At 40.4% G+C, this 23386-nt stretch overlaps 1 protein-coding gene across 2 annotated transcripts; it reads left to right on the top strand.

Annotated features, from left to right (window-relative positions):
- The first annotated feature begins 567 nt into the window (after window positions 1-567).
- THOC1 (THO complex subunit 1) lies at window positions 568-23065 on the top strand. Of its 2 annotated transcripts, XM_076329877.1 has the most exons (22): window positions 568-685; window positions 1664-1737; window positions 1843-1903; window positions 2626-2692; window positions 3752-3870; window positions 5146-5194; window positions 5717-5812; window positions 6102-6184; window positions 6693-6766; window positions 7375-7483; window positions 8689-8820; window positions 10121-10221; window positions 11632-11698; window positions 11868-11918; window positions 12550-12620; window positions 13492-13515; window positions 13932-14027; window positions 14929-14994; window positions 18444-18527; window positions 18751-18898; window positions 20418-20496; window positions 22571-23065. In XM_076329877.1, the coding sequence occupies exons 1-22, from the start codon at window positions 593-595 to the stop codon at window positions 22864-22866; spliced, it is 2040 nt and encodes a 679-aa protein (XP_076185992.1). In that variant the 5' UTR covers window positions 568-592; the 3' UTR covers window positions 22867-23065. The 2 variants fall into 2 exon arrangements, with proteins under 2 accessions (XP_076185992.1, XP_076185993.1); XM_076329878.1 differs by lacking the exon at window positions 13492-13515.
- The last annotated feature ends 321 nt before the right edge of the window (window positions 23066-23386 follow it).

Below are 23386 nucleotides of genomic sequence, written 5' to 3'. Positions count from 1 at the left end.
ATAACTTTCACAATAAACATTTGTTTATTTTTGCAGGGCTATTTCAGACATTTACCAGTGAAGCAATGATTAACGCCCATTAAAAGTGACTCAGAAGGAGCTATCCGTAGGATATCGTTCAACCCGTGAATTGTTAGCACCGAGGTGATTTTACCGACGATATAAAAATTCCTAATTATTCTTCATTCAGCGGTACTTTGAAGATGGTGGTAGACTGTGGCTCTGAGGTGGCTATCACAAGAAACTACAGCCACATCTGTCACTCCCCCATACGTTAAGCTTTTAAAGTCATTTTCACTTTGACAATACCCCACCGACAAACGCGACGGGCTGCCGCCTCCTTCCCCCCTCCCGCACCCACCACGGCGCCCCAACGGCCGCCTCCCGCCCCAACGGCCGCCTCCCGCGCGTGCGCTCAGCCCCAGGCGGGAGGCGAGAGCGAGGCGCCGGCCCCGCCCAGGAACGGCCGCCCGCAGCGACGCCCGCGCGCGGCGCCCCCCGGCCGCTGCGCCCCGCCCCTCTCCCAGCCCGCATGGGGCGGGGAGAGGAGGCGGGGCGTCTCCGGGACGTGCGCAGCGCCGTTCGGAGGAGCATGGCGTCATCGGCGCGCGTCGCGGAGCGTCGTTCAGTCGGAGCGATGTCGCCGCCGCTCTTCAGCCTGCCCGAGGCGCGGCTCCGCTTCACGGTGAGCCCGGCCGGGCCCGGGCGGGGGTGGAGGCTCCCCTCCCTCGCTACCGCTCGGAGGGGGACCGGGCGGGCGGGAGGCTGCGTCTGCGCGCCGGTGTAGGGCTCTGCCTCCCCGCGCCGCCCGCCCCCCGCCCGCCTGAGCGGCCGGGCCGGGCCGGGCCGGGCCTGGGCCGCGCCGCCTCTGCCCGGTCTTGGGCCGGCAGGCCCGGCCGGGGCTCCCGCTGAGGGGGAGGGCGGGGTCTCTTTTAACGAGCGTTCAGCGCAGCTGAGATAAAGCGGTATAAATTTGGGGACAGGGCTTCGTACCGCCTCAGCCTCGCCCGCCGAGGGGAGGATCTGCTGTTTAATTAACTAAAATTAATGTGAAATTAAATTCTGGCGTAAGCCCCGCAGCAAAACGTCCGTAGCTTATTGCGCTTATCTCTTCTGTGCCTCTGCTGAATGATGCTTTTCCATTGCGGGAGCAGGCGGGGCTGGATGTGTACCCAGGCCTCTGGATCTCACCGTTTGCAGCCCAGTTTGTCAGATGGGATTTGCACAGAAGTGGTCGAGGCACAGACACTTGCTCCCTTAGATTGATTTCATTACAGGATACAGTAATTTTTAGACCATCTCGTTAGCAGGTGTCATGTCCCAAACCACCATAACCTGCCTGTGAGGCAGGTGAAGATGTGTGCATGGGACTTGAAACTGTTGTAGATGGAGTGTTGGTCACGACAGCATATTTCTGTGCGTTTCACTTAGAACTACTATTTTTACCACATTGTTAGCCTAGGTCTGAGGTGTGATGCTCTACTAGCTCACATGCCTGATTTGCTAGGCATTTGTTATTTGCCCTACTTGTTACAAAGTTCTCTTTGTAAACTGATACATGGTGTGTGGCAAATAGATTCCTTAGTATTTCTGTCCACTGTCGGGTAGAGGAAGGAGGAGATCCGACTGGTTTTGTAATTTTTCTTTCTTTACGTTTTGGTAGACATCCGCCAGAGAGGCTCTGAATAACAAAAGTATCAAGCCATTGTTGAACGCATTTAACCAGATTCCTGGGAGGTAAGTAGATGCCGCTTGATTTTAAAAGGTGCCTATTCAGATAATTTTTAGTAATCTTGTCCCTAATAGTTGTTATTAACTGATGTGGAATGTTTGCATTTACAGTGAAAATGAAAAGAAGTGTACCTTGGATCAAGCTTTTAGAGTTATTGTAGAAGAAGAAATAGTAAGTACTTTAAACTGCTACAGCTTGTCTCTTGATAAAGCTCAAATTTCTGTTTGCAAGTTAATGTATTAATTTGACAGCAACTTACTTTAGTATAAAGAAGTACTGTTTATTAAAAACATGAATTATGTGAAAGTTATCTATGGAGATTGAATATAGATGGTTAAAGGAGATTGGTAGGTAGGACAGCATGGCAGTGTTTTACAGATACCATGCTATAGCAAGAGGTGTTGACTTAGCCTTTTCCAGCAGTTCTTTGTAATGCTTGTGAAAGTCTGCTCTGTCTTAAAATTCTGGTTCATAAATACGCATTATTCTATCACTGTACGCTAAGAGTGGGGTGGAGTGGTTTATCTGTTACTAGCGTGTAACAAGCTGTCTGTCAGCTGAAAAGAATGATGAAAGGAATCAAAGAATGTTTTTGTTGATATTACTTGAATGAAGGCTGAATGTGGGATATTAATTTTCAGAGGTAAATGACTCTCTCTACACAGTAGATATTGTAGGGTCTTTAATGGCCGGAAGTGGTCAAGAAATGTTGCTCACTGAATAAAAACTTTATATAGTTAACTGACAGGCCTGATTTAATAGATTGTTTGAAGTTTTAGGAAGTTGAATGTCAATATTTGTTTTAAATATGCCTACTTGGAAACAAGAACTTTAGTGCTGTTAAATATATTTAGGTCGGAATAGAAAAGTTTAACACTGTTCTGTTTGTTTAGATAAACAAAGCTCCATGTGAAAATCTCCTGGCAATTATTTCTCTTGCTATTAATGGAGTCACAGAAGGTGAGCGTCTTTCTCTCAAATCTGTTGGCAGTTTTAGGGGCCATTTAGGGGAATTTTAAAATCTTGATTTTTGTAAGTCATCTACAGCAGTTAGCTTTGATAATATGTGGTCCTTATGCTAGCGGTTATTAAGTCTGTTTAACGAAAGAAGTGAAGTGTAACGTAATTAAATTCAGTTATATGTGTGACGCTTGTGTTGGAATTTTTTTTTTAATAGAGGAAGATGCATGGTTTTGGTTGCAACATAATTAGCATTTTCTATCTTTGTCCACCACTGTAAAATGCTCAGAAGTCTTCTGTCATAGTTTCAGAGATGAGACTGATGAGAATACGGAGGCAGAGAGGTTAAATGACTTGTAGGTTTCTCTGTCAGTCGCTGCAGAGCCAGAAATAACTTCTGAATATCTGTGCTCGTCTCCCAGTACTGACCTGTCAGTACACAGCTGTTTTTTAGATACTTTAATGTGTTTCTATAACTGTCGTTTGTGTCAGAAATCATTGTGCTAATGTCTTCTGAAGAGGCTTTTGTGCTCTTGCCTTTGTTTATGTGTTCACATTACACATCAAATATTTGTTTTGGTAAGTATAGCTCAACTACATATGTGTTTTATGAACTGTAGAATAACAAGACCTGTGATTATGAGGGATGCAGACACTACCAAACTACAGAGCATGGGTAGACTTGGAGCACTGCTTTAGCAGTGCTTTGCTTGAGGAAAAGACTCTCGAACTTCATGGGTGTGTGTAGTGTAACTAACTGGCTTTAGAAGTCTGGAAGAGTTCACTTGCAGTCTGTAGAGACGTGACATTGTTTCAGACTTTGAGGTTTTTAGAACAGTTATTCTTTATTATTTGTTTTACGCTAGTGCAAAGCTCTTGTAAAGCTCATCTGCGTATGTGTACATATAGAAATAGCTTTAAAGGAAGTTCATGCTTTAGCCCAAGCTTTTTGTTAGTATTTGTAGGAACCCAGGAGAACTTTTTTCTTCTTTTTTAACATAATGTCGCTCAATTGCCATGCATCTTTATTACATTTCAGTTCAAATATGTTCCTCATAGGTATCTGCACTGCATCAACCCCTTTTGTGCTTCTGGGGGATGTTCTGGATTGCCTGCCTTTGGATCAGTGTGACAAAATTTTCACTTTTGTGGAGAAAAATGTTGCTACATGGAAATCGGTAGGTGTTTTTCCAAAATGTGATATGGTTGTGCCAAAGCTGCTGTCTACCTGAACCATTTTTACAACCAGATTTTAAATGTCTTTGTATCTGTTTGTGTTAAAATAGTAGTAGCATTGAGCACATTTTGTTTTGAGGCTTAAAAATATCTGGGCAGCAGAGGTTGGAAAATTAATAATAAAAGAAATCATAATTTTGATTGATGTTCTATCTGTAACTCCTTTCTCTACAGTATACAGTGTTTGTCACATTTAGAGACTGGAAATTTAACTTCCGATGCACAATTTGTATGAGTAGCTTCTCTCTTGACTTATTATTCATCTTCTTCCTCAGAGCTGCAGGAGATTCCTTGATCTCCAATTTGCAGAGAAAGAAGTCTTCTTGGTCACTTCCTTAATGAGCTTTCCATTACAGGACTATAGCAATGGTGAATAGGTTGGCCTAAAATGTTTCTGCTCTTGAGGAACATTTGGAACATTTTGCAGTCTGCGTGAGGGTTTTAAGCTCTGCTGTGCCATGGTGCTGTAGCAGGGGAAGATCTGCTGCGACATGCTGCTGAGCTTCTTGTGCTGCAGGTGCTGTTAATTAAAGAGGGAATTCGGGGGCTTGGGCAGAAGTCCTAAGCTGCCTGCATTTTGTTCCAAGATCATAAGAAATCTTGGATCTCGGTATTCTTGGTTTGCTCTCTGGCAGTCCTGCCAGGACCACAAGTGTCAGCAACTCTATAGGTAACACCTGAAAAGCATTCCAGTTTCTCTGTGTTTTCCTAACCGAGACATTCAGGCTGTTCTGTTTCAGTTAACATTGTCAGCCCCAATATATTCACAAACTGTTCTTTATTGTTAATTCAAGTACCTATCGATTTCTTTCTCCTGCTGCCAAATTACAAGTACTGTGAATGCTCTAAATCTTTTGTGTATTGCTCTTTGTGTTGGTGTATAAATAGTGCATGGCATAATAAAGGCAATGAGTGTTAAAACTGGTGTGTTCCAGGAAAAAAAAAAGGATACTGCTCTTACAGTTCATTGTCACATGCTTTTTTTTCTGTATGGAGGCTGGATTTAAATGTTGTGGTTTATGCTTTCTTGGAATTTGTGGGACTGCTTGTTTTATGTTGCCTTTTTGTGAAACCTGCCTCTTATTTAAGGGAAAACTCAAATTTAGAGTTAACAGTAGGAATGACTCATACTTACTCATGGCTTGTGATTGACTTAAATTCTGTTCAAAAAGGTTTTGTGTTCTCTTAATGATCTAAATACCTTTACTCCATTTCAGAATATGTTTTACTCTGCAGGGAAAAATTACTTGCTACGAATGTGCAATGGTGAGTTGTAGTTTTTCAGGGGGGTGGTGGGGAATTAAAGAATTCACTGTCTCAGCAAATGAAAGTGAGTTTAATGATTTGATTTACATTCAGATGTGTTCAATAAGTAATAAAGTTAAAAGGCAGATCACTCATCTTAGCAGATGATTCATGAGTCTTGCTGATTAATGTAAAAGTCATTCTGACCTTAGGGAAATCTCTTCATCACTGGAGGTCGCTATAGCAGAACATCTGAGAAATATTTATTCCTCAGCAATGACAAGGCCCATATCAGAGGCTATATTTGAGTAGGATTCACTTGAACTTATTTTTTATTGCTGTTGAAGGTGTTAGGATAATTGTTAGAATGCGTTTGGGAAAAAATATGGCTGATCTGAGGAAGTTACTAGCATTTAAATTTACAAATCTTAGCTTCCTTTCATTAGCTATGTAGGTCATGTAATTAGCAAATCTTATATTCTAGCACGTGAGAAACTGAGAGAGGGATAAATACTAATATTCTTTACTCTTTACAATATTTAGACCTCCTAAGAAGATTATCTAAGTCACAAAACACAGTCTTCTGTGGAAGAATTCAGCTGTTCTTGGCTAGGTTATTTCCACTTTCAGAAAAGTCAGGTGAGATTTTTTGCATTTCATCACACTTAGCATCTAACAAAGACTAAATATGCTGAATCTTTTAAGTTTGATGGTTGCAGACCAAATTCAGTTGGGGAAAATCACTTTGCCCTTGTATGTTAGTTCTTGTCTCTACCCTTGATAATGTAAGTGACTTGCGTTTGATATCACAACAAATGAGAGTTTTGAATTCTGTTTCTGAGAATTTAGTATCAGCATCTCATAAACAACTGAATGAACAGACTTAGGAACTTCACAGCTTCTAAGACTGACCCTTTGTTTTTCACAGGACTTAACTTGCAGAGTCAGTTTAACCTGGAAAATGTCACTGTTTTCAATACCAATGAACATGAGAGCACTCTAGGACAGAAGGTGAAAATTCCTATGTCGTTTTTCACTCATTCTGCAGGAAACCTGTAAGACTGCGCAGAAATGCACTACTGTGCATATTGTTCAGAACTGCATGTTCATAATTTGGTTGTCCCTCTTCCAGGTCAAGCTGCTGATTCTGGAAATAGGCATGTTACCTGCTACGTTAAGCTGTGCAGACTTTGAGGGGAAAAAAATTTATTTGATTGTGAGTGATGAGCACTGTTGCTTAACTGTACTAAGTTTTCCCCACAGTGTATGGAGGATAGTGCTGTCCCTTCAGCTGTTTTTCAGGAGAAGTGAGGCTACCGTTGCAAAGTGTAGCAAGGTGTTAAAACAGGAATTTGTTGCGCATTTTACTGGAATAATACTTTAGAGATCTTTTGAATTACCAGTTTAAGCTTTCTGATCTAAAGTGTGATAGAATGTTTAAAATAAAGAACACCGTGAAAACTGTATGTAAATTATAGTGGTATTTGTATAAGTTTCTAATTATTTTTTTTCCTATTAGCACACCGAGGAGAGAGAAGAAGGAATGGACGTAGAAGAAGGTGAAATGGGAGATGATGAAGCACCAACAAGTTGGTGAGCCTATAGCAATTCTAAAAGTTGAAACAAAATTTTATAAAGTGAAAGTAAAGAGCTGTTTGGGAAATACCCCTAAAAGTTGTACTCAGAATTCTACTTATCTCATGTCCTCTCAAGATTAGATACAACTTAGCAGTGTCTTAATCTGTTTAAGTGGAGATACCTGGAAGAGAAAAGAAATCTACAGATTATTTGAAAAAGTTGCATACCCTGGCTGAGAACTACTGTTATTCTCTTTTTCCCAATTTTCCCAATTATCTTGACAAAACTTATTCTGGTAAGATGTATTCAGGGATTCTGAGTACATGCTGTATATGCTTTTAGGAGAAAAAGCTGTGTTCCTCTTCACTCCCCAGATAGTAAGAAAAAGGGATCTTAGAGTTTTACGCTATTTTTGCTTTTATGGTGAGAAAGTAACAGTAGACCGGATGGAACACTCTTTTAGGGACAAATTCTGAATTACAGATTTCTCTGTAAGGGCCTGCTGTTGACATTTCACTTACAAAATTGATTTCTGGGATTGCACATTCCTGAGTGGGCTTGAATTTGATATATCTCTTTCAATACGGATTTTTGTAACCATTTGAATTTTTTTCTCCCCGCAGTTCCATTCCAATAGATTATAACCTGTATAGAAAATTCTGGTCACTTCAAGATTATTTTAGAAATCCTGTGCAGTGCTACGAGAAGGTCTCATGGAAAACTTTTCTTAAGGTAATCTGAGTTCGTGCTTTCAAGAATTCAGCCTAAGTAAAAATAACCATTTATACAAGTAGGAGAGTGACTGCATAAGCGTAGAAGAGTTGAACTGCCAATGCCATTGAAAAATAATAGTGCATGAGGAAATGCATTTTGCTGTTTTCTAAAGTGAGCCTTTGACAATAAACAGTATATGAAGATGTACGGTAAATCCTCTAATAAAACTTGCCTAAGTCACTAACAGAAAGACTTCATATGTTGAAACAATGTCAGAAGTACCTTTTTTGCGATTCATCAGCTGCAAAAAGCAGAACTTGTGGGTTTCAGGTTTTTTTTTCCCCCCCAAGAAGAAAAATGGTTCTACCTTGTCCTAGATCTTACTTTTGAATACTCACATTGATCCCAGTGGGATCCTAAAGATGATAGGTTTCTAATGAAACAAATCTCTTTATAGAAGTAATGATTCGAATGTCCCCTTAAGCCAGCTGTTTCAATTTTCCTTAGTATGAATGTTGAGGATGATTTATTGCGAAGCTACCTGTTTCTTCACAATTTGCCACTCACTGTTATTTGATAGCAAGAAGACTGCTTTTTTTAATCTTCATTCTCTGTGTTCTGGTAATAAGAGGTAACATCTGCTCAGACATTCTAATATAGATCTAGTTAATGAGGTCTACATTCTCAGCTTTCAAAAAAAAAAACCCAACCAAAACCCCATGTATGGTTCAGAGAAACTGAACAGGGCCAGGCTTAAGTCTTTCAGATTAAATTTTTGAGTTTTTCTTCATTGCAACTTTAAGGCTCTGAATTGATTTTTAAGAGCAGCACTGCAGATTTAACTCTCACTTATGTACCTTTCTTTGTATATATTCTGAACAACTTAATTTAAGTTTGAATATAGCACTATCTTCATGTCGACCTTTTTTCTTCTAACATCTAAACAACAAAGCAATTGTGCACGGTTCACAACCCATAACATTGTTTTTCTTAGCATATTTTAAATACTCCAAATGATTAGAAGTTCTGAAATTATAAATAACACTTTCACTGTCATTTGTGGTGTTCAGAGAAGCCTTATATATTGGTGGCAAATGGGTCTTGTTTCAGCTGGCTGATAGCAAATTTGCAAATTCTTTTACTTGCTTAGCACTAAGTCTAGCGTAGGTCTCTAACTGCAAAGTTTGTGTATTATTTTCATGTGGTAAATAACTCTTTTATAGTACTCAGAAGAAGTTCTGGCTGTTTTCAAAAGTTACAAATTGGACGACACTCAGGCTTCTCGAAAAAAGTTGGAAGAACTAAAAACAGGAGGAGAACATGTGTATTTTGCAAAGTTCCTAACTAGTGAAAAGGTATGTGGCTTCTTTTCTCAGAATCACAGACTAGTTGAGGTTGGAAGGAACCTGTGTCCAGCTCAACCTCCTGCTCAAAGCTGTCAGCTAGAGCAGCTTGATCAGCACTGTGTCCAGTTGGGTTTTGAATGTCTCCACAGATAGAGACTCCACAGCTTCTCTGGGTATCCCATTACATTGTGTGCATTACCTCTGTTAGTTGATGATTCAGGGACTTTTATTTCTGGAATAAGAGTCTGTGGTAAAGCTGACATTTATTTATTGCATTTGATGTGTATTGTTACATTTAGAAAGGGAACTTAAAAGAGAGTAAATATTTAAAGATCTGTTGCTTTTTTTTATTGCCTTTAGAATTAATTTTCAAAACTTGGCTGATGTGTTAACTACATTTTCTGCCTCATAATGGTCTTGTTTAAAATTGCTTTGAAAAAGATCTTGAGAGTTTTTAATTCTGTTAATATTAACTCAAAAATGCAACACTGTATTTAATTTAATCCTAAAATTGTTGTCTTCATTTTGGAATAATATGTAACTAACTTCTAAATGCATGCATTAATAGATGACAGAAACCAAGTCTCAGTGCAGCATGAGTTTTCTCTTTCTGAGATAGAAGAGTAGGTAAATTCCTCTTAAGCCTTTCACCTGTGCATTGACAATTTTAAAATAACAGTATAGAAGATACAGAACCAGTTGCTTAACTAACACCCAATAGTCAAAGGTCTTTTTATCTGAAGAATCTTCAAATGTTTCCTTTGTATGATCTATCATGCTGCAGCACATAAGATAGAAACCAAGCAGTGTATCACTGTGCAAGTGTTGATGAGAGTGAACCGTTCTGTGGTAACCAAACCCTTATGTTATAGCCAGTCGTTCATAGGAAAAGGGAGCAAGCTGTCATTCAGTTACTGAAAAAATTGAATATTTGTTTTTTTTCAAATTCTTGTTTGCTTCAAAGTGAATGTTGTTTTATACTGCTAGATTTTACTAGTTAAACAAAAATCTAGGGAGACACTGTTTACTTTTACAAGCAGTTCCTCATGCTTTTAAGAGATGGATTTCATTAGAAATTTTAATAACTCTTTCCTAGATTATGCTAGATGACAGTTTACCGATCTTAGTACCTTATGGAACACTGTCCTGATAGGTGATGCTGAATAGAGGTTCTGTAATGACTTACCCTGTTGTAAAAACAGTCCCCATCTAGCTTATCTGAAAACATTTGTTGGATTTTTTCACTTATGCATGTTTAGTGTCTTTAAAATATATGTGTAATTCTTTTTGTTTGTTTGTTTTTGTTTAGCTGATGGATTTACAGCTGAGTGACAGTAACTTTCGCCGTCACATCTTGTTGCAGTACCTAATACTATTTCAGTATCTAAAGGGGCAGGTCAAATTTAAAAGGTAATGTGGAAGTATTTTGTGTTTTGGGGATGGGGAGCTAAGAACTTGGAGATAAACCAAAATATTTTAAAAGAGTTTGTCTATTTGTTCTAAGGTTCTTGTGAAACTTGCAGAGCCTTGGATTGGGAAATACAGGATGTGGCTGAAGTTATTTTACAGCAGGAAAGCGGAGGTCTCCTTCTTGCCTTTCTCTGCTTCTCTCTGTGTGATTCTGTGTCTTCCCTTGCAGTGGCTCTAATGTTCATTAGACTTACTCAAATTTGTGCAGTTTACTAAACCAGCAAAAAACCCAAACTGTTCATCTTCGCAGAGTTAATTTTCTGCCAAATTGGTGAGTTGAGCGGGGTCTCAGAAGTAGAGGCCACTAAAGCTTGCTTAAGGTGAGTGCCAGCCATGAGAGGGAAGGAGTCCCTCTCTTTGGAGGCAGCAAGTTGTTAGACCAATGCAAGCTGCTTGTATGTGGCATCATTTTGAATCTATATTGACTCTGCGATGTGGCATTGGTTGCTGATTTGTTTTTTTTCTTGGTGTGCTACAGAATTCTGTCTAAAGTAGCAAGAAATAACAATGGTGATTATTGCTTTTACAAATCAATGGGACAGAACAAACCCCTCTCTTTTCCTACTCTGTACTCTAATGTTATGCTGGAAGAAAAACCTACCTCTGTTCATTTCCTGTGCCCTTGACCACATGTGCATGTAATGATTAACGTTAAGACAGCCGTCTTTCACCTGCGATATACTGCTTTTTATAAACACATCTCAGAGAATGTTGCAAACTAGATTAGGATCATTATCCTCATTCTATAGATTATCTTTCAGTATTATTTACCAAGGCAATCCGGTGGCAGAGAAGGAATAGAATTCAGGTCTCCTGAATTGCAGTTCAGTCTTGTAGAGGTGATAGTCATTTCAATGACAATTCATTAAACAGTTGAATAAAAGAATTGTTTTGGGATATTAAAGATCTGTGTTCTGTATACAGCCAGTAGATTAATTGTTTCTTTTACTGTGTTTTGTCTACAGTAGTGCTTTAGCTGGTGTTAGGAGAGGGTTTTTCTGAAGTAAGTCTCTTCATTGTGCCCACTTGCTGTGCTTTGGGTCTAGCATCAAGGTGTGATGTTGAATCATGCAAGTGGACTTCCTATTGGATGAAGCTAAACCAGAAAGTATATTCCAGAAGCACATCTAATTAACTCCACAAACTAAGAAGTGGTCAGTCCATGGGACCAGACCAGAGCACATTCAAACTACTTTCTTCAGATCCCCTCTAACACCCCTCAGAAAGTATGTAGTGTAAATGATGTGTCCTCAGCACTACTTTGATGTGTAGTGAACTCTTCAAACTTAAAGTAGGCTGATTTAATGACACTTCTTTGGTTTTTTTGTTTCTGTTTTTTTTCAATTCCAGTTCAAACTATGTTCTAACAGATGAACAGTCTCTTTGGATTGAAGATACTACAAAAGCGGTTTACCAGGTTGGTACACTACATATACTATTGCGTGGTAAATATTTTCCCACGTAATTTTTATAGAAGTATTAATGACCTTTGAAGCAGTAACCACCATTTTCTTTAGGGTTTTTTCTACATGTTCTGCTACAAATGTAATGCAAAAAGTTAACTTTTTTCTCCCTCCCAATCATAGCTTCTTTCAGAAAATCCTCCAGATGGGGAAAGATTCTCAAAAATGGTAGAGGTAAGTACTTCGGTGCCTGTCTTAACAAAGTCTATATGGCGCATAAAAAAGCAGTATGGTTTTAAACGAGCTTTTGGAACATAGATGTAATATCTGAGAGAACTTTTCTCTCATCTCAGTAAAAAAGGTCTCGTAACATCTTTTTATTTTGTAGTCATCTTTTTCCCATGTTTTCATTAATGTGCTTTTCTTCCTTCTCCTGGGGAGAAATGGAAATGTGCATATATGTGCATGTGTACATACAGGAGACATTGGTTATTGAGAAAAATAATAAAATTTTTTAAAAGTCTCTACAGAAAGGAGTGCTGTGCCTAAAGACATGGGAATAAGAAGCAAGTGAAATTAAAAAAAAAAAAAAATTGTCATCTTGCTTTCCCTTTTTCCTTTACTTTGGCTGCATCTATTTTCTTCTTTAGAATAAAGCCTTTCCCGCAATTATTGAAGAGAGGAGATACACTAATTTTGAATAAACCAGCTGTCTAAGATTATACTTTGGCCTTCAAAATAGTGGCTGAAGTACACACACTATAACAAAGTTTTCCCCTTAATTTTAATAGCTTAATTAAGATCTTTGGGGTCAATGCCGAAGGTGATTATGACCCTAATAATGTGTAATATTATATTTTTCCAGCATATATTAAATACCGAAGAAAACTGGAACTCATGGAAAAATGAGGGCTGCCCAAGTTTTGTGAAAGAAAGGTAACTCTATTATGAAGTAGAAGCTTGCTGCTGCTTGTGTGAAATGGTGGTTCAACTTCAGAATATGTATCCACGATGTATATGAACGTTAATGATTCACACAACTTTGAGATTTGTGTTGTTGAATGTCCCTTTTGCGTGTGCAGAAGACTCCTAGACTTCTGCCAAAAGTCTTAAGGGTTCATTATGTTAGTGAAGCAGCGGTTATGCATGTGCGGGGTCTCAGGAGAGCATTCCTCACTGTCTCGTGGCAATGTTTTGTTCTCTTAATACCAAGGATCCAGTGACTGAGGAGACTGAAGCATGTTGTCTCCCCTCCTACCTTCAGCAGACCCTAGGTTGAAGAAGTTGGTGCCTGACTTTTCCATATACTGCTTTGGGTTGCCTGTAATGAAGCCTTTGGCAATTATGGCTTTGGTGGGGCAGCATACCTGGAGTTTTGTGTAACAGTTCTCCTCTTACATACCTTATTAGGTTTGCCACTTGGTGGTGATCGCTTACCTGAAAGGAAATTATAATTAGGTGGCTTTTGCCATTGAAAGGTTTCCTGTGTAATTAGTTACTAACTAGTGGCAAAACTTGAACTTTGACTCCATACGTCTACGTCTCCATATGAGGTGATGACCAAACATTCCTCTTCCATCCTTATTTATTCTACACATAGACTGTAGCCTCTTTGTGGAAAGGAGCAGCTGGGTCATTATCTCTCTGCAGATTTCCTTTTATGGAGAGATCAGGTGGAGCCACCTCTTCATGACTGCATCTGTTTGCAAGAAGGAGGGGGGCTGTGAGAAGAGAGACATTACTACTGCGGGGGGAGGGGTAAAATTATGAAATTTGACTTTTATAAATGTTCTGTCTCCTTCTTTAGATCTCAGCCAGAGTTTCAGCTTGGGTAGGTCTTACCCTAACCTCAGTGGTCTGGGATCTCCATTCTCTGATCCCATGAAATCGGGTACACCTGGGGAAACAGAACTTGCAATCATAGAAGAGATGATCCCAGCAGCAGGGTAGATCATACTTAGTATGTGCTGCTGGCATAAATGTGATTTGCTTCTTTTTCTATCTTGGGACTCTGATAGACCTTTAAATTTGTGAGTGAACTAATTTTGGTGTCTGGCGAATCCTTTTCCTTATCCTTACTTTACCTTCTTTCTCCTCTTCCCCCCCTCCCTCCTTCCACTCCTAGAATCCCGGTCTTTCTGAATACTTTCATTATGATTTAACTCAGCACCAGCTGAAGTGAAATGGCTTAATTTTGTTCTCTAAATATTACTGGTTTGATACTAAAAAGCTTTTTTTTTTCTTTAGACCTCCTGATTCTAAGCCAATGCGGCCTGTGAGAAAGAGGCCAGCTCCAGAGGACTTCTTAGGAAAAGGACCAAACAAAAGAATCCTTATGGGGAAGTACGTTGGATTTTTTTTGTTACAGGGTTTCTGGGTTTTGGTTGGTTTCAGGTTTTCTGTGGGGGTTTTTTTGCCACTGACTTTTTTCTAGTCAGTAATTTTCAAACTTCTTCACTTTGGAACTGCCAGAAAAGAACAGCCAAGGGATACGTTAGTTCTTTTAAAACTTGCAGTAGGCTTCCTTTCCTTATAGTCATCTCTTGTAGATCCCTTTTAAATAGTCTGTAAGTTACAGGCTGAAAATGAGTGGTTGGTACTCGTTGGAGTTTTTATACTTTTGTCATCTTTATGTTTTTGCTTAAAATGTATCTATGCCATGGGTTCTAAAGTAATACCCACTGGTATTTTATTCCTGGAGCAAAGAATTCTTCTTGATATGTCCTCTCCAATAAAAGTGCTTATTTTGCATGATACTAAGTGCTGCATTTTTCCACTTCCTTCTTTAGGAGAAATGATAGTTTTTTCATTGTAACAGTTCACCCAACCTAGATGTGGAAATTTTGACCTTGTCTTGAGCTTCAATACCTTGTACTGAGTGTTTAGTAAAATGTCCCTTCTGAAAAAGAAAGTGATAAATTATTTCATTTATCAAAACAAAATAGCCTGACCTTAGCTAGTTTGGAAAGAGAGTTTGTTACTGTTTCTGACCATAGATCAGCAAGAGATTATAATAGAAATTTAATACATAATTTTCCTAATTTGCAACATCAGATAAGATTTCTGTCACTTCTGGTAATTCTGATACGTATGATCACAAAGTTTGTATGGTATGCTTTATTATAAAGGCTCTAGGGTGAGAATTTCTGTAGTGTTGTTTCATGTGTCTGACTTCGGTGAATGATGGACCGTGGAATGATAGTGATGAATGTGAAGTTTAATATTTGTTTATGCTTCTCTTCAGTGAGGAACTGACCCGCCTTTGGAATTTATGTCCTGATAACATGGAAGCTTGTAAATCTGAGAGTAGGTAGGTAAAAGATGGTACATCATTGTCTAAAGCTAACTTTCAGCACTCTAATTGCACACAAAATTACAGTTATTACAAAACTGGCATAAGGAAAGTATATAAGATGATCTTATATGGTATGCCATTTCACTGTGTGTCTTGAGAGAAGTTGGTTGTATTAATCTTTGTCTTAAAATCTCCTTACAGTTTTTTTCACTGGTGTTTATGCTGTCAGTAATTTTCATTGCGTAGTAAAATCTAAGCTAAAAACCAGATGGAAACTCCCATTTTGTAGAGGGTGACTGTATAATTACCTTATATAATAAAGGAAGATTGCCAAGTCTGGCTCTAATGAAGTTAGCATGCTATTTGGCTATGATTTTCAAGCAGGCATGTGCTTTGAACAATACTAGATAAGAGGATGTTGGCTAGCAGACATTGTTTCAGTGCATACCGGATCTACTAGTGGTGCAGATGTAGAAAAAGACAATTACTGGTTATGCTTCTGCTTGCACAATTGTAGGAAATACTGAAAACGTACTTTGCTACATCACTTTCTGTTTGTTAAAGATAGCGTAATCCCCGTCTGTGCAGACATGGTACCTAGTATGAAAATTTGGTAAAAGGAATGGGACAGTTCCCAAAGAGAACTTTGCTAGTAATGGCTGCAAAGGCTGGATGCCGGGCGAGAGGTGCTAGCTGTGCAGATGTCCTGAGTGGAGGAATTGCTTTTCCAGAGGTTGAGAGCTCTGCAGAGGAGTGCCTTCCTTTTTTGTGAGGCTGGGATGTGCAGGAAGGCCTCTGACAGGATACTTGCCTTTACTAGGCCAAGGGCTAAAGGTGGAGTTGTGTTTGGAACCAAAGCTTTTGATTCCCTATGCATGATTGTATTGTGCTGCAACTTCTTTAAATGGGGAAAAAACCCCAAACTAAACAAATGGAGATAAACCAAGAAAATGCATGCCATGGTAAGCAGGAAAGAGAAGATCCCGGGGGATCTGGATTCAGTTCCAAGTTTTATTATAGACTTTGACTGAATGTGGTCAAGTGACTGTAACTCTCTGCTTTGATTCCTCATGTCTTCATTCAAATGGGGCAATACTTCCTTACCTGTCTTCTTTTTTAGATAGCTGTTCTTGGGATAAAGTCTGTCTTCTAAGTTTTTGCATAGTGCCAAATATAGCAGGATTCAAATCAGATGGGTTTTCAAGATGCTGGCTTTGGTTCCAGTAGTCAGTGATAATACTACACTTAAACATGCATGGGGCACTGCTTTCCTGGGCAAAATGTGTTTTTCAAAACAAAACTAAAGTGAATTTATAGACCAGTGCGCTTCCCCCCCCCCCCCAACAACTGATTACCACGTTCCGTTGTAGAAGCAGATGTGTCTCTGTCAAACACTAGGTAGGAGAACTACAGATCATGATGAGCTTGCTTTGCACTACTGATAATCTTGGCCTACAGTAACCTACAGCTCTTAAGTAATCTGTATTTCTTGCTGCTTTGAACACTACAAGCAAACTTTCCTGATCATTGTGAATTCTTCTGTTATTTTTTTTTTAGGTCATGGTTCCTTATGTACTGGTTTGAATACCTTTCAGAAGCAACCACTAGCTGTTCTAAGAACAGAAACATCAGTCGCCTTTTTAATATGTTCCCTATGAACCACAAATACTGTCTTTTAAATCACAGAAGAGCTGAGGTTGGAAGGAACCTCTAGAGATCACCTAGTCCACCCCCTTGCACACAAAGTAGGGTCAACTAGAGCAAGTTGCCTAGGAGCTTCTCCAGTCAGGTTTTGAATGTCTCTCCAAGAGTGGAAGCTCCACAGCCTTTCCTGGGCAACCTGTTCCAGTGTTTGACCACCCTCACAGAAAAGCGTTGGGGTTTTTTTTCTGATGCTTAAGTCGAATTTCCAGTATTTCAATTTATGCCAGTTGCTGCTTGTACTTTCAGTGAGTAGCATCAAGTCTGACCCTTTTCTTCCTTACTGCCCCCATCAGGTATTTAGTGCCCCCAAGCCTTCTCTTCAAGTTAAACAGTCCTAGCTCCCTCAGCCTCTCCTTGGATGTCAGATGTTCCTGTCCATGCGCAGCCTTTTGCATGGACCTGTCTCTCTTGTGCTTGGGAGCCCAGAGCTGGACCCAGCGTTCCAGATGTATCTCACCAGTGCTGAATAGAAGAAGGGAAGAAGGATCATTTCCCCTGACCTGTTGGCAACCCTCTTCCTAATGCAGCCCAGGATGCCGCTGGCCTTCTTTGCTAGAAGGGTGCATCACTGACTCATGTTTGTGGTGTTGTCCACCAAGACCTTTTCTACAAAGCTGCTCTCCAGCCAGTCAATCCCCAGCATGTACTGGTGCCTGGGGTGTTGTTCCTCCCCAGGGCCAGGACTTGTCGTTTCCCTTTTCTGAACTTGATGAGGTTCCTGTCAGCCAGTCCCTCCGGTCTGTTGAGGTCCCTCTGAATAGCAGTGCAACCCTCTGGTTTATCAACCACTCCTCCCCGTTTTACATTGTCTGCAAACTTGGTGAGGGTGCACTCTGTCCTGTCATCAGTAGGTCAGTAATTAAGGTGCTAAATAGTACGGGCCCCCGTATCAAGCCCTGGTATACGCTAGTGACAGGCCTCCAGCTGGACTTCATGCCACCGATCACATCTCTTTGAGCCCGGGATCAGATGCTTTTTCAGTCCGCTTCAAATAAATCAATTTCTCCTGATGCCGGTAGACTTTGACTTGTATTGAATGTACTTTAACTGAAGTACCTTCAGCGGAAGGTGCAGGGATCACCACGGGGAGTGAAATGAACGTGTTTGAGCAAGTTGGGGAGCCACTAAGATGGGGTCATTAAGTACAACATAAAGCTGCTTAGTATTTTTTCCTCCTCTAAAACTAATGATCATAAATTATTGGAATTGGGGAATAATAGTAGTCTAGCTTTCTCTGGTAGCAGATGAAACTGAAACGGGGAGGGTGGGGGGGTAAAGAGGCCACATTTTACTTGTCCTGTCAAATTACACAAAACTAACAACCGTTGTAGACTCCTGAGGGCTTGTGAGCTGTGCAAGTGGCAGCATGTTTCTAACACAGCCGGTCGCTTATTACGGGTATTTTTATGAAAGTCTCACTTCCTTATTGCCAGAATTCTTGTCTTGCATCCCATAGTCCTTTTTCACCGAATGCTATTGACAGACGTTCATGTCCGCCTTTTGTTGTGGCAGAAGGTTTAAATGCATATAATAGGCAGTGCTAGCAACTACTGGTACGCTTCAGTGGTTATGCAGTAAATAATTTTATAGCAACATGTAGCAAACATTCCTTGCTTATTTGCAATCATTGAATTTGGGTAGGTTGTTTTTTGGGATTATTTTCTTCTGTGGATAAGCTCGGGATGTGTATGAAGGGTCTGAAAGCCAGCTATTTTAGAGTAGATTATGAGGAGTATTAAGCTCTGTGTTTTATTTTTTAGGGAATATATGCCAACGTTGGAGGAATTTTTTGAAGAAGCTATTGAACAAGCAGATCCTGAAAACATGGTTGAAAATAAGTATAAGTATGTCAATCTTTGTGTTTCACTTTATTTTGATCTCTTTCACGTTTGGATTGTTGAAGAAAACAGTCTGTTCTCTGTATTACTAATATCTGTGCAGAACTCTAATGTATAAAAAATTTGTAAGTTTGGACAGAATTATATTAATTAGGAACTGACTCAGATCTCTTTCTGTGCTTTTATAGATGACAGGCTGTTACCAATCAAACTTGTATTTTATTTATAGGGCTGTGAACAATTCTAACTATGGCTGGAGAGCATTGAGACTTCTAGCTCGCAGAAGTCCCCACTTCTTCCAGCCAACAAACCAACAATTCAAGAGTTTACCTGAATATCTAGAAAACATGGTAATCAAATTAGCCAAGGAGCTGCCTGTAAGTAATATTATCCTATAATAATAAATGCTGAATTCATTTGACTTCCTGCTTGTCTCTCTGCAGTCCATTTGGGAGTCCATGGGGAGGGAGGGGGCAAAAAAACACAGCCAAAAAAAAAAGTTTGCAAGGTAAAAATTGCAAGTAAAATTGGTCTAATCAATGAAGATCCCAGTACCACTGAACTGTGAATAACATTGACTAACCAAGTGACTGCCGAGGTCTGCCTTGGGATTGCCACAGCTGTTTGTTCACAGAATACAAGTTTTTCTGCTGGGTTGGTAGACGGGAATATATTTGTACCCAGCTATGTGGGTTCCCTGTTGCAGTGCAAACCACTTTTCATTGAAGGCGTAAGCCGGTGTTAGGGCTCGTGAATATCGGTAGCTGTGGCTACTGGGGTGGCAGCCCATAGTGAAGGGGCAGGGTATGCAGCTGAAGTGTTACCAGAGCTTTACAGCGAGACTTACCAGAGCTCTTCTGTCAGCCCCCTGGCTTTGAAAATGTGGAAAGAAGAATAGACCTTGTGGGGCTCTAAATCTAAGGCGTTAACCCTTTGCATGTTCAACAGTACAAATGTGAGGCCAGGGAGGTGTCTTTCAGATCACTTTATACACAGGGATAAGAGAGGCTAACAGTTGGGCGAGGGAGCATTTTCTAAACCTTTGAGTTCGCACACAACACAGCAATTTCTTGCGGATATGAACCCATGCTTCCGTATTTGAGGGCTTCCTTGTTGGTAATGTGAAACCACTGAGGTGTAAAGGTTGGATTGTAACATACAGCCTTTTTGTTTGTTCAGCCATCGGTTAACTAGATGCTAATTGCAATTTTAGAAAAAATACTGGGAGGAGAAAGCTGTTTAATATATTACGGTGTCACTGTATGCAGTACTCCTGATGGTACTGCTGTCACGTTCCAAATGTTATGGCAAGAAAGAAATATGTGGATAAGGCCTGCGATTGAAACGCAGGAAAAGAAAGCAACCTTTTGTTCATCTTGGCTGATTAATAGCTGAATCAGAGTGAAAAGTTTGTTGTTTGCTTATTTGTTTGCCACCTTTTAACTAGTGTACAGAAAAGTTTGAAAATACAGCAAACTTCGAGGAATTCTTGAGTGAGGAATAAAATTAGTGAGGAATAATAATTCTTTAAAAAAATGTTTGTCAGTAGTGTAGTCGTAGAGAAAGTTGGTTTTGGTTTGGGTGGTTTGGTTTGTTTTATTAAAGTACTACAGCTATGTATGTAATGCTTAGTTGTAGCTACTGTGAAAAGAATGGGGAGAGGATCCTGTGAAGTCAGTGGATACTTTCGTTAGGTTTTTTTAGTTAATGCCGTGTTTTATTAGAACACTTGTTACTGGTGTTGTGGATACAAGACACTGTGGGGAATTTTCAATTCTCATATGGGATCATGTTAGATTTTCCATTCTAACACACATTCCAGGGACCATCACAGAGCTGTAAAATTTCTCTTTAAACACAAAATTCATCCAGTGATGTTCAGTTCTCTCATTGTAGCCTCCTTCTGAAGAAATAAAAACAGGCGAAGATGAAGATGAGGAAGATAATGATGCTTTATTAAAAGAAAACAATGAAAGTAAGATTTGCATGTTCTCAGTCTTTTCAGTTTCTCTCTTGACGTGTGTTGTAGAAGCTGTGTTTTATCATAGTTTCTACTGAGGGTCACCAGTCCTGGTTACCCCAGTGCTTCTAACTTGAACCCACATTCGTACCAGAAAGTGCAGCCCTTTCAGGACACAGGGCACCAGTAGCAGCCTCTCAGTCTCGTGGCCTGCAGTGCTGAAAGCATCCAACTTCTTGAAGTTGGATTAGCACTTTCATTAGGAGCCTCTCCCACCTTTTCTGCTGCGTAGTGTATGTTTACAGTGTTAGTAGGTGTTTATAGCTAAAGTGCCAGCGTTGCTGTGTAAAAAAAAAAAAAAAAAAAAAAACCAAAACAAAAAAAAACCCACACAAAACCTACCCGAGGGTTCTTTGCCCCGCTTTCCTGTTCTTTCTGCCCTTTAACTGCCATGGGTAAGTGCCTCCCTCTAGCCCCTGCTGGGGTGGGTAGTTACGGGACTTTCAGAAATGGATATATTCCAACTCTGAGATCTTTACTTCCTCTTCATTTAAAATATCTTCAAGGAAAAAGCTTCTCTGTGAGAAGAGCAACCTTCCTGACAAACGGTGTCTCTTGTTCCTCTCCATGAACCAGTCCTTCCATTTTTGTCTCTTGCTGTAACCCCGGTATGTCGTGCTCCTAAGTGTCCTTCCCTGTCTCCCGTGTCTGTGAATCTGCCTTCTTCTGTCCTCATCCACGCCTTCCTCTCACAGCACCACCTCCCTTGCGTGTTGTATCTCTGTATGCTAGCTCTTGGATCCCGCATGGGCAGATGGGGTATGCAGGGCGTGGAACTCGCACGCCGGGTACTGCTGGTTACCCGTGGACTTCGTGATTTTGTTGAAAGAGTTTTCTATTAGTGGAAAGCCGCCTGTGGGCCTCTCTGAATCTCTCTTCTGTTGCCCTTTTCCATCCAGCACCTTTTCCAGTCTCCTCGCCAGTAGTGGGGAAGTTCTGTCCTCTTCAGCTTAACACTGCCTGAAACAGCCTTCGGAGCTTCACTGTGTTGAGTTTACATCTTTAAATCTTGTCTTAAAGCAAAGATGGGAGAGCTGTGGTCTGCTATACACCATTGTGCTTAGAAATAATGGAAGTGATCCGAGTGCTTTTGTTGTCTTGTCGTTCATTCTTTCCCCTCGATGTAGTGGGTTTAGTTTAGATAAATGGGTGTGACTGATAAGCACTGGAGAGAGTTGGAGCTTCCACTCCATGCCAGCTGGCTCTTCAGGTGGCATGAGGGTGAGATATTCATTAAAAATTAAATATATGATTGATTTCTATGCGTAAGTAATTCAGTCTTTAGGGTTTTTTTCTTTAAAACAGAGTGAAATAAATATAGGTGGTAAGCCATAGATTGTAGACCATGATAAGCTATAAATGTGCAAACCCACCTGTGTAATCACTGCAGCAATTGGCTTTTCAGCAGAGCACAGTATTGCGTGTTTTTTTTTTTTTTTAACTTGATGCCAGAATGACAGAAAATTCCTTAAAGTACTGACTACACATTAAGGTTACTATCCTAGTCACAGTCCTGCTGCTAATAGGAACATGAGGCTTTAGTAACTCAGTAAAAGGGAAGCAAACTGGTTTTTACCTGGGTTAACTCTGGGTAAAGTGATTAAAATAGGTCCAAAAGACAATTAAATGTTAAAGATCACTCTGCATTTTAATATTCTAGTTGACTCATGTATTGAAAATTGCAGGCTACCTGTCAAAATCCTCGTTTTCATTTGGAGGAGGCAGTTCTGATGTACTTCAGGCTTTAGCAGTTCTCTCCCAATCAAACAGGAGGTACCTAAAAAACCAGCATTTTCTTTATCATGGGCAGTAAGGGACGTTCCTTTTGAAACCCAGGCAACAGATCTGTAAAAATCCATCTGTTCTCAGAGCTCTTGAGCAGGTTTTCACAACTAAAGGAAAGGTGTAAGTCAGTCTGTTGTACATAAAAAGGAGGTTTAAAAATGGGCAGATCAGGGAATAGTCATGTGCCGTATCTGGAGATGTTCCCCGCGTCTCACTGTCATTCTCTCTTTTTATTCCCCCCCAGGTCCAGAGGTACAACGGGACAAAGCCATGACGGGCGAACAAATCGAGTCATTTGCGAACAGGCTTGGGGAGCAGTGGAAGGCCTTGGCCCCCTACTTGGAAATGAAGGATTCTGATATACGGCAGATCGAGTCAGACAGCGAGGACATGAAGATGAGAGCTAAGCAGCTGCTGGTTGCCTGGCAAGATCAGGAGGGCGCACACGCCACCCCCGAGAATCTGATCACTGCGCTGAACAAAGCTGGGTTAAGTGACCTTGCGGAAGGCCTAACCAACGACACTGAAAGCAGCAGCTAACTCGCTTCAGATGCTAACTCGTCGTTTGGTTTTGGCGGTGGTGGTTGTGGTTGTTAATTGCGATTGTTCTGGCTGTTGTTGTTGTCGTCGTTAATTGTGACTGTTTTGTTTGTTGTTTTTAATTGTTACTATTGTTGCTAGGTAACAGATTTTTGCTGGGTATTTTATGTTCAATAAACGATACAACTTTTTAATAATACTGTTCACTTATCCAGATTTTCTGAGAAAAGGATTAGTCATCCTGATCCAGCAATGGGAGGCTTCATCTTGGATAGTGGAAACGTCAAAGGGAGGATGGAGAGTGAAGGCAGCTCTGTGCGGGCTGCAGCTGGGAGGAGGGTTTGGCATCAGCAGAGCTCGGGTGGCTCCTGTTGGATGGGAGAGGTCAACAGTCTGTAACTGCCCGCTTCTCTGCAGGTAGGTAGGTGTGAAGGACCGACTTCTAAGTCGTTTGGGGTGGCAGGGAGCTCTGGACCATCAAAACGTACCTGGTTGTGACTGATTCAACTTTGAGAAAATA

This window comes from Aptenodytes patagonicus, chromosome 2 (genome assembly GCF_965638725.1).
Source record: "Aptenodytes patagonicus chromosome 2, bAptPat1.pri.cur, whole genome shotgun sequence".
Classification (NCBI taxonomy): Eukaryota; Metazoa; Chordata; class Aves; order Sphenisciformes; family Spheniscidae; genus Aptenodytes; species Aptenodytes patagonicus.
This window is presented reverse-complemented; position numbering and strand designations above follow the sequence as displayed.

Coding starts and splice junctions, on each gene's coding strand:
- THOC1 (XM_076329877.1), top strand. CDS start 593: ATGGCGTCATCGGCGCGCGTCGCGGAGCGTCGTTCAGTCGGAGCGATG. Junction 2,693..3,751: donor TATTAATGGAGTCACAGAAG/GTGAGCGTCTTT, acceptor TGTTCCTCATAG/GTATCTGCACTGCATCAACC. Junction 18,899..20,417: donor AATTAGCCAAGGAGCTGCCT/GTAAGTAATATT, acceptor CTCTCATTGTAG/CCTCCTTCTGAAGAAATAAA.